This window comes from Polypterus senegalus, chromosome 10 (assembly GCF_016835505.1).
Source record: "Polypterus senegalus isolate Bchr_013 chromosome 10, ASM1683550v1, whole genome shotgun sequence".
NCBI classification, from domain to species: Eukaryota; Metazoa; Chordata; class Cladistia; order Polypteriformes; family Polypteridae; genus Polypterus; species Polypterus senegalus.
The window spans coordinates 175,642,713-175,659,759 of NC_053163.1; the positions used below are offsets into that span (position 1 = coordinate 175,642,713).

A 17,047-nucleotide genomic window follows, 5' to 3' on the forward strand; every position below is an offset into this window, starting at 1 on the left:
ATTTCTAAGGGTGATGGGTAAGGCCAGCCTGGTTTAAATAAATCTGTGTTTTCTTACAGGATACACAAGTATTGTCTCTAATGAGTACATATCTACATACGTATATTAAACTGAATGTCTGTCTGTGTGTTCCCAATTTAATTCTACACCCTTTGACCAAATTTGGCATAGTTGCTCTTTAGGACCATATAGACCAGATATACTACTTAGGAACCCGAAATTTTGACCCTGGGTGTCCCAGTGAGTTTGATTTTTTTTTTTTTTCTATGCACTGCAGTTTGCACTCCGGTTCCACCTGCTAGCTCAGAAAAAGTGAGGAATCTGAACAAACTGAAGCCAGCTGACTAGCAGACACAATGACCAGAGCTTAACATTATTTGCTTAGGCAATGCTGCATGCTGCTTCTATCTACTGTAATATAAAATGCAGTATTGTGTGCTTTTGCAGGGGAGTGTTTGATGAGGCTTGACCGAGAATGGAAGTATAGTGTAACATAAAGGAGAATCAAAGGGTCGTTGTTTAACTCCTGCTTTGTTGGCTTTTCTTTATAATCAAAGCATTATAACCTGTACAAGCTGAACTAAGGATGAGCCAGACATGACAGTTTACATGGTTACATCCCAATAAGAACTTCCTGCAATTCTGGAATCCAGTGGGACCCACAAAGAAGAACCTTTCGAGTCAGTGCATGCTGCTTCTATCTACTGTAATATAAAAGGGAGTATTGTGCGTTTTTGCAGGGGGGTGTTGGGTGAGGATTGATTGAGAGTGGAAGTACAGAGCAACCCAAAGGAAAATCAAAGAGTTGTCGTTTAACTCCTTCTTTGTCATCTTTTATTCATAATTTAAGCATTGCAAACTGTCCACCTTGAACTAAGAAGATGAGTCAGACATGACCGCATTCATGGACAATCCAGTAAGGAGTTCCTACAATTCTGGAATCCAATCATACCCAAAAAGAACACATTTTTGATTCACGAGAGCAGAGACATTGAAAGAGAGTCAGTGCGAATGACGGATGGGACAGCTAGGAAGAACAACAGGGTCACCATTTTAAAAGAAACACATAAACCTTTGTTTTCTTTGATGCATTGATAGATTAAAAGCCAGAAGTCCACATGACCGCCATCATCAAGTTCTTCCATGTGAACCCTGAATACGATGAGGACTGATTGAGGTCATTTATGTTAGGTAGAATGCCTAGAGGGGGCTGGGTGGTCTCGTGGCCTTGGAACCCCTGCAGATTTTTTTTTCTCCAGCCGTCTGTAGTTTTTTTTTTTTTTTCTGTCCTCCCTGGCCATCGGACCTTTCTTTACTCTATGTTAATTAGTGTTCCCTACTTTTATTTTCTTATTTATTTTGTCTTTTTTCTCTTTCTTCATCATGTAAAGCACTTTGAGCTCCATCATTTGTATGAAAATGTGCTATAGAAATAAATGTTGTTCTTTCCTTAACCCATTCTACATACATACCCAGGAAACACCAGATACTTTGGCCAGTCTCCTTTCTAAAGACATACAGTGCAGCCTAGTGGTGGGGCTGCTGAAGTCAAACCCATAAATATGCTGATTTAACCCTTCGAGGGCTGAATATTTTTTCCAAAAAATGCAATTTTCTGAAGAGCACACAAAGCAATAGTTTCACATGTAAATCAACATAAAATGTCTGTTGCCATGTGCACCAGTTTAGCGTCTCTTGTGACTCGAGCCACTCACAGGCGGTGTGATGGCTGGCAGGGGTGTGCGGCAGGCTGGCTGCCAGGTTGTCTTTGCGTGGCGAGGGTGGCGGCGGCAGTCACGGTCGCAGTGCAGTGCAATCTGTTTTGTACCTCTTATAAGTGAACAGGAGCATGTTCAGCACCCCGATCTCCTGGGGAGTGATCAGCTGATGCAGATACCTCACTTTCGTTTTTGATCTCGATCTCCAGATCACTTGCATCCTACCATTTTTGTTGTTGTTTGCTCTTCACTACTCGCGCGAGCACAGGGAATCTCAGTCAGACCAACCAAGCTAACTTTCCTTCTGGTAAAGAGAGACGAACTAGAATGTAACGGCAGGTTTTATCACCGTTTTCAGTTGATTACCACCCTCAACCCTTCCTTTCGACAAAATTTGACAACCGGCCTAAAAGCGTTAATTCTAACCTGAAACTCACTAGCAGTTCCACATAGGCCAGTGCTCCATCTGGGAAAAAAAAAAACTGCACAATTTTTCTGTACCCTGATACTATATGTAACCTTGGTTAAAAACATCTGGTAAATTATAAAGTAGTAAAGGAGTGTGAAATACTTCTATTAAATCTTAAATAATAAATCATAATTTATTCATAATTTTTTAAGTACACCTCTGTTATCTGGAAAGTTTAAACAGGTGGCTGGAAGTGTATCTTTTGCAGATAACCTCAGAAATTCATGAGAATTATTATAAAACAGTAGCATTTGAAAAAATGTATATATTTTTTTACATAAAATAATTTCCTTTTACATCGAAAAATATTTAGATTTCACTTTATAACCAATTAAAAATTGCAAAGAGGTAAACATAATTATAATTGACATTCATACCCATTGATAATGTACATTTTTATTTTAATCATCTGAAAATAGCAGCACTTGGTGAAATATTTCCTACTTTTTGTTTTGCAGATGCATAACCTGCTTGATTTGATCAAGACAGAGCAAAACATCTACAATATTATTTTCCATGAGCTCATTCGGCAGGTTTCTGTTGAATGTGCAGAAAGAGGAGAATTGCTGGCAAAACTGAGGTCAGTAAGCATTATTTTGATGTTCATTTGTGGTATTCTGGAACAGAAAGCAGTTTTCTAATGTCTATAACTATTCACCAACCCGGCAAATCTTCCGTTCTTCACTAAGACAACTTGTCTATACTGTAAATAAATAAAAAAAAAAACTCTGCATTGTCTTAGGTTATGGAAAGTCTCTGCTTTAAACTCACCATTTAAAAAACAATGATTTCTGTATTAAAAAACACTTGATGACAATGTTGGGAGTTCTTAAATGTCTGTTGTTCGTTTATGTGACATGGTATACCTCATTTGTATCATTTTTGTAGACAGAGGTACGTGATGCTGCTAGACCGAGTTCCAAGGCATCTGAAAGGCTTGTACATGGAGACTCTAGCACAGAGAGCATTTGACAGACAACTCACAGAAGAACTCATTCATTTCAAAACATCCATTGGACAACTAAACAAGTAGGAGGCAAACGTTTTTAACGGGTTATTATTTTCTAATGAAAAAATACATATCAAGCATCTTATTTAGATTCTTGTTGCTTATCATTTGCTTATTTGGCCTAACAAACTTCAAACACCTCTCTACCTCTTTTGACCTGTCTATCTTATGGGTAAAATTTATTTTTCATCCTCTATAATTGTTGTATTTAGTTTCTACAGGTGCCGGTCATAAAATTAGAATATCATGACAAAGTTGATTTATTTCAGTAATTCCATTCAAAAAGTGAAACTTGTATATTAGATTCATTCATTACACAAAGACGGATGTATTTCAAATGTTTATTTCTTTTAATTTTGATGATTATAACTGACAACTAATGAAAGTCCCAAATTCAGTATCTCGGAAAATTAGAATATTGTGAAAAGGTTCAATATTGAAGACAACTGGTACAACACTCTAATAGCTAATTAACTCAAAACACCTGCAAAAGCCTTTAAATGGTCTCTCAGTCTAGTTCTGTAGGCTACACAATCATGGGGAAGACTGCTGACTTGACAGTTGTCCAAAAGATGACCACTGACACCTTGCTCAAGGTGGGCAAGACACAAAAGGTCATTGCTAAAGAGGCTGGCTGTTCACAGAGCTCTGTGTCCAAGCACATTAATAGAGAGGCGAAGGGAAGGACAAGATGTGGTAGAAAAAAGTGTACAAGCAATAGGGATAACCGCACCTTGGAGAGGATTGTGAAACAAAACCCATTCAAGCTGTGGGGGAGATTCACAAAGAGTGGACTGCAGCTGGAGTCAGTGCTTCAAGAACCACCACGCACAGACGTATGCAAGACATGGGTTTCAGCTGTCGCATTCCTTGTGTCAAGCCACTCTTGAACAAGAGACAGCGTCAGAAGCGTCTCGACTGGACTGCTGCTGTGTGGTCCAAAGTTATGTTCTCTGATGAAAGTAAATTTTGCATTTCCTTTGGAAATCAAGGTCCCAGAGTCTGGAGGAAGAGAGGAGAGGCACAGAATCCACGGTGTTTGAGGTCCAGTGTAAAGTTTCCACAGTCAGTGATGGTTTGGGGTGCCATGTCATCTGCTGGTGTTGGTCCATTGTGTTTTCTGAGGTCCAACGTCAACGCAGCCGTCTACCAGGAAGTTTTAGAGCACTTCATGCTTCCTGCTGCTGATGAACTTTATGGAGATGCAGATTTCATTTTCCAACAGGACCTGGCACCTGCACACAGTGCCAAAGCTACCAGTACCTGGTTTAAGGACCATGGTATCCCTGTTCTTGATTGGCCAGCAAACTCGCTTGACCTTAACCCCATAGAAAATCTATGGGGTATTGTGAAGAGGAAGCTGCAATACGCCAGACCCAACAATTCAGAAGAGCTGAAGGCCACAATCAGAGCAACATGGGCTCTCATAACACCTGAGCAGTGCCACAGACTGATCGACTACATGCCTGCCACATTGCTGCAGTAATCCAGGCCAAAGGAGCCCCAACTAAATACTGAGTGCTGTACAGGCTCATACTTTTCATGTTCATACCTTTCAGTTGTCTAACATTTCTAAAAATCCTTTTTTTGCATTGGTCTTAATTGATATTCTAATTTTCCGAGATACTGAATTTGGGACTTTCATTAGTTGTCAGTTATTATCATCAAAATTAAAAGAAATAAACATTTGAAATACATCAGTCTGTGTGTAATGAATGAATCTAATATACAAGTTTCACTTTTTGAATGGAATTAGTGAAATAAATCAACTTTGTCATGATATTTTAATTTTAGGACCGGCACCTGTATATGAATATAGTGTTATCCATTGAAAATTTATCTTCACTCTTCATAAACTATACCACTATAGCAAGAAAACTGTTAAACTGTGGCGTTATTTTCCATGCTTCCTTTATTTAAAACTTTGAGGTACCTTATAACAACACAGACACACAAAATATGTTGAGAATCTTTATAAAGGAATTATGTAACCATTTGCTGCTACATATACTTCAGGTACTTTATACACATTTCAATTATGATTGGTTTGATTATAGTATATTGTTAGAAAGACAAAAGAGACTGCGTAAAAGGTTGGTGGTTCAACATGCTGAGGAAACCTTCATTCTCAAAAAAAGGCAAAAAATGAAAAAACAAAAATGTTGCATTGCTTAAAAGGTTATAAAAATAATTGTGATGGCAGCATTGGTGTTTCTTCCTGGTAACATCATTTTGAGAGAGTATTATCACTAGTTGTGTTCTCGATTGAATTTTTCAAGGTTGATGGGTGGAAGGAGAAGACAAGTTAGAGACTGTTTTGAACCCAAATCCTTGTCCTGTGTACCTCTAGGATCAGTCCCCATAACATGATATTCAAAATTCCTCGATTGCAGTGCAAGGCTGTAGAGTCGGAGTAAAAGTCGTGGAGTCAGAGTTGGAATTAATTATTGGGTTAGAGAAGTTGGTAAAAGTCGATCATCGACCTGAGTCCTAGGGTGTCCTGGTGCCAAGTGCACATATGAACACCCTTATGCTTGAACATGGTGTTCGTTATGGACAATCCATGACGAGCACAGAAGTCCAATAACAAAACACCGCTCGGGTTCAGATTGGGGGGGCCATTCCTCCCAATCACGCCCTTCCAGGTCTCACTGTCATTGCCCACGTGAGCATTGAAGTCTCCCAGCAAAACGAGGGAATCCCCAGAAGGTATGCCCTCTAGCAACCCCTCCAGAGACTCCAAAAAGGGTGGATACTCCAAACTGCTGTTCGGCGCATATGCACAAACAACAGTCAGGACCCTTCCCCCCCACCCGGCGGAGGGAGGCCACCCTCTCGTTCACCGGGGTAAACCCCAATGCACAGGCTCAGAGTCAGGGGGCAATAAGTATGCCCACACCTGCTCGGCGCCTCTCACCGGGGGCAACTCCAGAGTGGTAGAGAGTCCAGCCCCTCTCAAGAAGATTGGTTCCAGAGTCCAAGCTGTGTGTCGAGGTGAGTCCGACTATATCTAGCCGGAACCTCTCGACCTCGCGCACTAGCTCAGGCTCCTTCCCTTCAGATAGGTGACATTCCATGTCCCAAGAGCCAGTTTCTGTAGCCGAGGATCAGACCGCCAAGGTCCCCGCCTTCGGCCACCACCCAACTCACACTGCACCCAACTCACACTCAGGCCCGTCGCGACAAGGCAGGCAAACCAAGCAATTGCTTGGGGCCCCAAGCTGGCCTAAGACAACGACTGGTTAAGAATAAAATGCAGCGACAAACTGTGTGAGTGCCCCATTGATAGTGAATGCAGTAAAGTGCAATGACACTGTTATCGGGATCCCCCTCAAGGGGGCCCCCCTCGCTGACAGCAGCCAGCCAACCACACGATCTCTGCTGCCGGCAAAATACAAAACTTCCTCGGCAGTCATGAAGCGGAATTATGCTTCAGGAAGCCAAAAAGAAAGAAGAGAAAGGAAGAGGAGGATAAGAAAAAACAAGACAGTGGTAAGTGATAAATTACACACATAAAATAGCTCTACTTGTCTTGTACAAATGGTGCAATTTTGCAGCAGGTAGGCTAGCAGAAATATGTACAGTAATCCCTCGCTATATCGCGCTTCGACTTTTGCGGTTTCACTCTATCGCGGATTTTAAATGTAAGCACATCTAAATATATATCACAGATTTTTCGCTGGTTCGCGGATTTCTGCAGACAGTGGGTCTTTTAATTTATGCTACACGCTTCCTCAGTTTGTTTGCCCTGTTGATTTCATACAAGGGACGCTATTGGCGGATGGCTTAGAAGCTACCCAATCAGAGCATGTATTACATATTAACTAAAACTCCTCAATGCTATAAGATATGCATCCCGTGTGGAGCTTGATTGTTTGCTTGTCTCTGCCTCTCTCTCTCACCCTCTCTGACATTCTCTGCGCCTGATGGAGGGGCTGTTTGCACAGATGCTCTTTGCTTAAAAGATACTGACGCTCCTCTAAAAAAATGCCGCTTTATTGAGGTGCTCGGCATACTTAAAAGCACAAAAGCACGCGTATTGATTTTTTGATTGTTGCTTTAATCTCGCTCTCTCTCTCTCTGACGTTCTCTGCGCCTGACGGAGGAGATGTGAGCAGAGGGCTGTTTGCACAGAGGCTGTTTGCTTAGAAGATACTAACGCTCCTCTAAAAAATGCCACGGAAAACTTAAAAGCACAAGTATTGATTTTTTGATTGTTTGCTTTTCTTTGCGATCTCTCTCTCTCTCCCTCTGAAATTCTCTGCTCCTGAAGAGAAGATCTATTTGCATTCTTTTAATTGTGAGATAGAACTGTCATCTCTGTCTTGTCATGGAGGACAGTTTAAACTTTTGACTAAAGGGTGTTATTTCATGTCTAGTGGGCTCTAATAATGTTAACAGTGTGGGAGAGTTTATAAGGGCTTAAAATATATAAGAATAACTACACAAACATATGGTTTCTACTTCGCGGATTTTCGTCTATCGCGGGTGGTTCTGGAACGCAACCCCTGCGATCGAGGAGGGATTACTGTATGGCTATGCTGTGGTTCCTTTGCGTGCGTGCGGGGGGCCTCCATGTCCATTTTGCTTGGGGCCCCCAAATTCCTTCAAACGGCCCTGCTCACACTGCACCCAACCTCCTTGGCTCCTCCCATAGGTGGTGAGCCCATGGGGAGGAGGACCCATGTTACCTCTTCGGGCTGTGCCCGGTCGAGCCCCATGGGTGCAGGCCCGGCCACCAGGCGCTCGCCATCGAGCCCCTCCTCCAGGCCTGGCTCCAGAGGGGGGCCCCGGTGACCCGCGTCCAGGCAAGGGAAAACGTCGTCCAAGGTTTTTATTCTTCATTAGAGGTTTATTGAACCGCTCTTTGTCTCATCCCTCACCTAGGACCAGTTTGCCTTGGGTGGCCTTATCAGGGGCATAAAGCCCCGGACAACATAGCTCCTAGGATCATTGGGACACGCAAACCCCTCCACCACGATAAGGTGACGGTTCAAGGAGGAGTGGTCGTGTCGTCGGACTTGCGGCCATATGTCTTGGACACTCGGGTGAAGAGAGGGGCGGAGCTGTCAACTGATCACCACCTGGTTGTGAGTTGGCTTCGATGGTGGGGGAAGATGCCGGTCAGACCTGGTAGGCCCAAACGTGTTGTGAGGGTCCGCTGGGAACGGCTGGCAGAGTCCCCTGTCAGAAGTAGCTTCAACCACGTCCCGAGGGAGGTGGGGGACATTGAGTCCGAATGGGCCATGTTCCGTGCCTCTATTGTTGAGGCGGCTGACCGGAGCTGTGGCCGCAAGGTGGTCGGTGCCTGTCGTGGCGGCAATCCCCGAACCCGTTGGTGGACACCGGTGGTGAGGGATGCCGTCAAGCTGAAAAAGGAGTCCTATAGGACTTTTTGTCCTGTGGGTCTCTGGAGGCAGCTGATAGGTACCGCAGGCCAAGCGAAGCGGCTTCGTTGTTGCTGAGGCAAAACTCGGGCATGGGAGGAGTTTGAGAGGCCATGGAGAACGACTTTCGGACGGCTTCGAGGAGATTCTGGTCCACCGTCCGCGCCTCAGGAGGGGAAGCAGTGCAGTGTCAACACCGTATATGGTGGGGATGGTGCGCTGCTGACCTCACTTCTGACGTTGTGGGTCGGTGGGAGGAGTACTTCAAGACCTCCTCAATCCCACTAACATGCCTTCCACGAGGAAGCAGAGCCTGGGGACTCTGAGGTGGGCTCTCCCATCTCTGGGACTGAAGTCACCGAGGTGGTCAAAAAGCTCCTTGGTGGCAGGGCCCCGGGGGTAGATGAGATACCGAGTTCCTTAAGGCTCTGGATGTTGTAGGACTGTCTTGGTTGACACGCCTCTGCAACATCGCATGGACATCGGGGACAGTGCCTCTGGATTGGCAGACCGGGGTGGTGGTCCCCCTCGTTAAAAAGGGGGGACGGAGGGTGTGTTCCAACTATAGAGGGATCACACTCCTCAGCCTCCCTGGAAAAGTCTATTCGGGGTTCTGGAGAGGAGGGTCCGCCGGATAGTGAACCTCGGATTCAGGAGGAACAGTGTGGTTTTAGTCCTGGTCGCGAACAGTGGACCAGCTCTTCACCCTTAGCAGAGTCCTGAGGGTGCATGGGAGTTTGCCCGACCGGTCTACATGTGTTTTGTGGACTTGGAAAAGGCATTCGACCGTGTCCCTCGGGAATCCTGTGGGGGTGCTCGGGAGTATGGGGTACCGGACCCCTGATAAGAGCTGTTCGGTCTCTGTACAACCGTGTCAGAGCTTGGTCCGCATTGCCGCAGTAAGTCGAGCCCGCTTCCAGTGAGAGTTGGACTCCGCCAGGGCTGCCCTTTGTCACCGATTCTGTTCATAACTTTTATGGACAGAATTTCTAGGCGCAGCCAGGGTGTTGAAGGGGTCCGGTTTGGTGGACTCAGGATTGGGTCACTGCTTTTGCAGATGATGTTGTCCTGTTTGCTTCATCAGGCCGTGATCTTCAGCTCTCTCTGGATCGGTTCGCAGCTGAGTGTGAAGCGGCTGGGATGAGAATCAGCACCTCCAAATCCGAGCATGGTCCTCAGCCGGAAAAGGGTGGAGTGCCCTCTCAGGGTTGGGGGAGAGATCCTGCCCCAAGTGGAGGAGTTCAAGTATCTCGGGGTCTTGTTCACGAGTGAGGGAAGAATGGAGCGTGAGATCGACAGGCGGATCGGTGCGCATCCGCAGTGATGCGGGCTCTGCATCGGTCTGTCGTGGTGAAAAAGGAGCTGAGCCGTAAGGCAAAGCTCTCAATTTACCAGTCGATCTACGCTCCTACCCTCACCTATGGTCATGAGCTATGGGTAGTGACCGAAAGAACGAGATCGCGAATACAAGGGCTGAAATGAGTTTCCTCCGCAGGGTGTCTGGGCTTTCCCTTAAAGATAGGGTGAGAAGCTCAGTCATCCGGGAGGGGCTTAGAGTAGAGCCGCTGCTCCTCCGCATCGAGAGGAGTTAGATGAGGTGGCTCGGGCATCTGATCAGGATGCCTCCTGGACGCCTCCCTGGTGAGGTGTTCCGGCACGTCCAACCGGGAGGAGGCCCCGGGGAAGACCCAGGACACGCTGGAGGGACTATGTCTCCCGGCTGGCCTGGGAACGCCTTTGGGATTCTCCCGAAGAGCTGGAAGAAGTGGCCGGGGAGAGGGAAGTCTGGGCCGCTCTGCTTAAGCTGCTACCCCCGCGACCCGACCTCGGATAAGCAGAAGAGGATGGATGGATGGAAGTTGGTAAAAACGTACCAAGTCTGACTAAATATAAATTTTAATATAATGTGTTAAAATGTCTAATTTCACATATGCTAATTTGATTAAATTATTTTTTCTTGTAGCCTTTTGATAAAAATGTAAATTTTGTCTTATGTTTGTTTTTCAATGTTTGTAACATCTTTAATAACTAATATAAAAAAAGCCACAATGGCATTACTACACCCTTTAAACCCAAACTTTAACATTTTATGTTGCTAAAAAGAAGCCGGATGATTCACATTGGCAGTAATGAAATACTTTGTATATAGGATGTTATGTGCTTTCCTAGTAAATATATTAATTTAATTACAAATAGATAAGTTGGAGTCATGGCATGATAAATTAAGCAGTTGGAGTCAGTAGCGCAGTAAACTGAGGAGCCAGAGCCAGTGGTACGATAAACTGAGGAGTCGGAGTCGGTGATACGATAAACTGAGGAGTCGGAGACAGTAGTGCAGTAAATTGAGGTGTTGGAGTAAGTGGTGTGATAAATCGAGGAGTCAGAGTTGATTTACCAAATTAATTTACACGATAATGCCAAGCACTTTCAGCTAATTATTCAGCAAAAGTGTGTCAAGAAACACTACTGGGGCTCCTTTATACCAACAGCAATTCGCCTGCATAATGCCTGACTGTGACTGCCAAGTCAGAAGTTTTCTTTTCTTTCTTTTTTTAAACTTTTCTTCCTTTTCAGTCATTCTGGTGCATGCTTGGATTTGTATATATATTTGTTTATCTATGTATTTATTTAAAGAGATTCTGTAAAAAGCCACATTTTCCCCAGGGAATAAATAACGTTCAATCTTCTTCTTTTTCACCTTTTTCTTCTTAATTAAATAGTTTGGTTAGGCTCCTACTTTATTTTTCTCACCTTGCTCTGCTGTAGGATATGGTCTTCGGCCCTTAGACTTATATCAAGATCACTGGTGGACTTCCCTGGTGAGGAGTGCAGTTAGTTTTGTGTAACCTCTATTGATTGAACAAAAAGTCACTTCTAGTTAAAATCAGTGCGTTCTCATTGGCGTGTTATTTTGGCTTAATGCCTATATGTTGCCTTCTGGCCTAAAAGAGGCCTCTGCAAAGATGTCAGTTAAACTCTAATTTACATGTTTGTTATCAGATGAAGCACGGGCTGGTCCTGGTATGAAGAGTTCAGCCACTTCCTGGAATGTAGGCTAGGGGAAGGTGAAGAAGGATGTCTGCTTAATTATTAAGTCTGTTTTCTGCTGTATTTGTCTATTAATTGTATTTATTGTCTTTGGTCCATTGATTGTGTTTTTCTGTCATACCTTGCACTTTGTATGTTGCTGTATGTTACACCGTGGCTCATGGAGATATGTTGTCTCATGTCATTATGTATGTGTACACAGTTGCTGATGACAATAAAGTAACCTTGACCTTCTTAACAGGCCTTGTCTACAAAAGCCTAGCAGAAATGGCCCACTCTATCCTACACCACATATTTGTAATGATTTATAAAAAGCTGGGTTTTCCAACTTTGGGTATACCTGATTCTAATTTGAGATATTTGATTCAAAGATGAAGTTAGGGGTGTACTAACTTTTTTTCTTGAAAAATTGAATGTATGTTGATTTAAATAGTACAAATGGGTTCAATATGTGATTGCATTAGATTGACTTCATCAATCAGTATTGGTGAAATGACAGTCAAATATCCTTTTACCAAAATAGAAAAAAAAAAGGTTTTAAAAGGGTTGTACTTTTTCATTCTACTGTGTGTTTGAAGTGGATAACATCCTGATCTGTAGTCCAAAACAGGTAGTTTTTATATGCATGTATTAACATGAAATATGAATATGGTAGATGTGTCAAAATTAGTTAGCACAGTTTCCTCTCGTATCCAGGTGAAGTGGTGACTACAAACTGGTAATGTGTGAGATGTGCTTATGTGTCTGAATTTGTCCTGTGGTGGCATTGCATATTAAGCTACAAGGATAGGGCCCTGCACTAAATCAGGTTGGTTTTGTCATAATAGATCAGTTGGTGGACACATAGTTGCATAGTAGTTTATACATTTGATATAATTGATATATTCTTCAGATCAGTACCATTGGTTTGTTTCAGTGAGCTGACCCAAGTGAGACAGCATGACCTGCGAGTGTCGAGAGAAGTGGAACAAGCTCATGAGGAAATGGCAGTGGCTCTAAAGGAGGCCAAGAGAAATGCAGAGTGAGTCCTCATCTTTTAGTGCATGTTGTCTTTGCATTCTGTACACTTGCATACATGATTTATACATAGTTTTAATGAAATAATAAAAAAAACTTGTACTAATTTTATCAATCATAAATCCAACTGATGACTGCATAGTGACTCTATGGGTTATAATTGGTCACAGTAATTAAAAACAGCACAAACTTCTAGATGTTCTGTGTGAGAGGAAGTCCTTATTATCATTAAAAAACAGTTTTTGAACACTAAAGTAATTATTTGAAATGGTAGAAAACAGATAAGCTGCCTCCGATTTTTGCTTTACTATAATATATTCCTGAAGAAACTGGGAAAATTTTTGCCTCTTAAATAAACATCTTTAAGTGCTTTACACTCTGTTGCTGAAAATTGTACTGACTGCATCTTGGTCTTTGTAAGCCATAAAATTTTGTTTTCAACTTTTAAGTGCACTGAAGGCAAACATACTGAAGATAATTATTTTTAACTTCTATTTTATGTTTAGTTTTTTAATTATAACCCAATAGATATTTAGATTAATGCATTTATTTTAGGACTGTAAGTGTATTGTCTTTTCTGGGAGGTTAGGTCCCAGTTCTTTATCAGTTTTTATTTTTTGGGTGGGACCATAAATTATGAAGATGTTTGCCATCTTTACAGCCTTGTTGCAGAGTATCATGAGCTGTATGAGCTGCAACGGCGCCGGCTTGAGGCACAAGTGTCCCGTCTTACTGAAGAAAGAGATCTTTGGAGCCGAGTAACTTACAGTTTAGCATTAAAGGTAAACGACTTTAAATGTCTACCAAGTTTATTTACGCTATTGAACTGCAGAGTGATTGGGATTATGTGTTTTGTAGTTAATGTTGCATATATGTGAGTTTAGAAAAGAATATCTCTGTATCTGTCAATCTAATATAGTGCATTTTAGTGTACCTATTTATTATACAGTGCATATCTATCTATCTATCTATTATGTAGTGCCTTTCATATCTATCTGTCTTATAGTGCCTTTCATATCTATCTATCTATCTATCTATCTCTATCCATCTATCTTTTACATAGTGCATTCCCTATCTATCTATCTATCTTATAGTGCCTTTCATATCCTATCTATCTGTTTGTCTGTCTGTTATATAGAACAATTTTGTCTATCTGATATTTAAAAAAAGCTTTGCAAAAGATTTAAAGCCTGAGTTTACAATTAAAATTTTGTATTCTTTGATTTATTGTGTATATTGTGTGCTGAAATTGATACTTACAGGTTTTCATTTGCCTTACTGTTTAATGAATATGGCAGCACATTTCCAAATAAGCCATTATCTCCTCTTCCCATCCACTGCTCCCGGTGAATGTCACAGTGAAGAAAATCTATTATGATTTTATTTTTTTTTTCTCTTGCTTTGTTGTCCCACTGTTGGTACAATAGTTCATTTAGCTACTATAAACTAATTTCCAATTCCTGAGTCAAAACCACAAAAAAGCATTTTGGATTACAATGGTAGGCTCAGTAAAGTCAGAAATTCAAAAGGTACAAATGTTCTTGTTCCAGGTGATTGATAAGAACAAGCTTCATTTGGCTAGGAAGCTGAACCTCAGTGATATTTCTTGGACAAGAATTTCATCTCATTTTGCTGTGCTTTTGGCTTCATCGGTAAGACTGATCTTAATGGTATCGTTGGTGTTTTTTGAGGGTTACCTTTTACTGTAAAGTCAAATTAGATGATTATTCACATATATGCGGTGTGTTTGTCATCTTGTTGAATATGTATCTGTTTAAATGTTGCTGTACTTTGAAGATTAGGAGACTTTTGTTAGTAGGATGGCACAAAAGTGGTAATGTGTAAGACAAGTGGACTGAGAAGAGGGAAAAATGAAAAGGCCTTATGGGTTTTTGTTTTCCAGCCAATTTGATAACAAATTGAGGGATAGAAATTTTAAAAGTAAGACATTAAATGTGTTCAGTGTGGACCTGAAGACCTGCCTGTCAGGTTTCAGCCAAGGTTACTCCCATGGCTGGGGATGAAGTGCTGTTTATATGACTGTCTTGTTCATTTTTTATTCCTTTATGTTAATGTTGATGGTCATTTAGCTTCTGTGTATCTCTGAATTTTCCTTTATGCACCGTTTGTTTTGTGGGTGGTCCCCCAAGAGGTGGTCCACCTGCCTATCACCAATAAGGAGCTGCCCTCAGCCCTATGAAGGCTGGAATATCCCAATGTCCTATTGTGGTTCATTCTAAATGCTATTGTGGCATGGCAGGATTCTTTAGTTATTATCTTATTGGGCTTTTTGTGATTTTTCTGGATTTTTTAGCCTCTGTGCTCTGTAATTCAGCTACTATTTGGATCTCCGATTGGCACTTGTTTGCCTTGGATTGCATTTTCAGGTATTCCCTACAATCCTTTTGATCTCATCAGAGCTTCGTGGCTTACCAGAGATTTTTCTGAAAATAAATCTGTTATTGATTCTACATTGCTTTTTGTGCCCACTAGTCAGGATTTTGATGCCATTTTCCCCTTTAGTGCACATTTTGAGTATTTTTGGGACTTTAATGCTTGGCACCTCTCTAGTTCGAAACATCACTTCTGCCCTTCATTGATTGGTCAAGAGTTCCGTCTCCATTTCTAAAGCTTGGTCGTGTTTGAACACACTTCCTATTGATACACTACTCTGATATTCCAGAAGTATTTATTTAACAATATTCAGCACAAACATGCACGCACTTTGGATGTTGTAAGGATAGCTAATCCCGTAAACATGCGATTGACCTCCTTGTCACGCCAACTTGCAATTGACTGCCATCCCATCTTTGGTTGTTTCCTGCTTTGCAGAAGATAGGCTCCTACCCAAACAAACTTAGATTCAGTTACGAGCATTTGGTTTGGTAACATTATGTTTTCAAATTTAAAGTTAACTTGACACACAATTTTGTTTTCAAAGAGGAATTTTGCTAAGATTAGGTGTCATCAAAAGTGTAATGATTTTAACACCAAATAAATTTTCAGTTTTTTGCTGTTTTCCAGGACACTGAAGACCTGAACAAGGTTATACAGCTTGTAGATAAGTGGAAGGATCTTATCTATCAATGTAATAGAGAGCTTGAGCAAGCATGGGACTCGGGCAGAGAGAAAATAAAGCTTATAGAAGCGGGCATCACCAAGTGGCACGCTCACTTCAATGAAAGCAATTCGTAAGTCACAAAAATGTGCTTTGCCATTTTCATGGCAGTTTTTCTAGAGGTTTTTATCAAATTTTGCAAACTTAATCATTTAAAACTTCAATTACAGCAGCGTGAAAACAGCTCTGTTTATGTGGGAGAATTTTACATACAGTGGTGTGAAAAACTGTTTGCCCCCTTCCTGATTTCTTCTTCTTTTGCATGTTTGTCACACAAAATGTTTCTGATCATCAAACACATTTAACCATTAGTCAAATATAACACAAGTAAACACAAAATGCAGTTTTTAAATGATGATTTTTATTATTTAGGGAGAAAAAAAAATCCAAACCTACATGGCCCTGTGTGAAAAAGTAATTGCCCCCTTGTTAAAAAATAACCTAACTGTAGTGTATCACACCTGAGTTCAATTTCTGTAGCCACCCCCAGGCCTGATTACTGCCACACCTGTTTCAATCAAGAAATCCCTTAAATAGGAGCTGCCTGACACAGAGAAGTAGACCAAAAGCACCTCAAAAGCTAGACATCATGCCAAGATCCAAAGAAATTCAGGAACAAATGAGAACAGAAGTAATTGAGATCTATCAGTCTGGTAAAGGTTATAAAGCCATTTCTAAAGCTTTGGGACTCCAGCGAACCACAGTGAGAGCCATTATCCACAAATGGCAAAAACATGGAACAGTGGTGAACCTTCCCAGGAGTGGCCGGCCGACCAAAACTACTTCAAGAGCGCAGAGACGACTCATCCAAGAAGTCACAAAAGACCCCAGGACAACATCTAAAGAACTGCAGGCCTCACTTGCCTCAATTAAGGTCAGTGTTCACGACTCCACCATAAGAAAGAGACTGGGCAAAAACGGCCTGCATGGCAGATTTCCAAGACGAAACCACTGTTAAGCAAAAAGAACATTAGGGCTCGTCTCAATTTTGCTAAGAAACATCTCAATGATTGCCAAGACTTTTGGGAAAATACCTTGTGGACTGGTGAGACAAAAGTTGAACTTTTTGGAAGGCAAATGTCCCGTTACATCTGGCGTAAAAGGAACACAGCATTTCAGAAAAAGAACATCATACCAACAGTAAAATATGGTGGTGGTAGTGTGATGGTCCGGGGTTGTTTTGCTGCTTCAGGACCTGGAAGGTTTGCTGTGATAGATGGAACCATGAATTCTACTGTCTACCAAAAAATCCTGAAGGAGAATGTCCGGCCATCTGTTCGT

At 42.0% G+C, this 17,047-nt stretch overlaps 1 protein-coding gene across 2 annotated transcripts in view; it reads left to right on the forward strand.

The window, feature by feature from the left end:
• The window catches only part of axdnd1 (axonemal dynein light chain domain containing 1), an 82,889-nt gene that overhangs the window by 26,680 nt on the left and 39,162 nt on the right, over positions 1 to 17,047 (forward strand). For both annotated transcript variants that reach the window (XM_039767804.1, XM_039767803.1), the window contains exons 9-14: positions 2,646 to 2,767; positions 3,076 to 3,216; positions 12,548 to 12,652; positions 13,310 to 13,430; positions 14,199 to 14,300; positions 15,673 to 15,839. In XM_039767804.1, the coding sequence (XP_039623738.1) occupies positions 2,646 to 2,767; positions 3,076 to 3,216; positions 12,548 to 12,652; positions 13,310 to 13,430; positions 14,199 to 14,300; positions 15,673 to 15,839 (758 nt within the window). The remainder of the gene's footprint in view (positions 1 to 2,645; positions 2,768 to 3,075; positions 3,217 to 12,547; positions 12,653 to 13,309; positions 13,431 to 14,198; positions 14,301 to 15,672; positions 15,840 to 17,047) is intronic.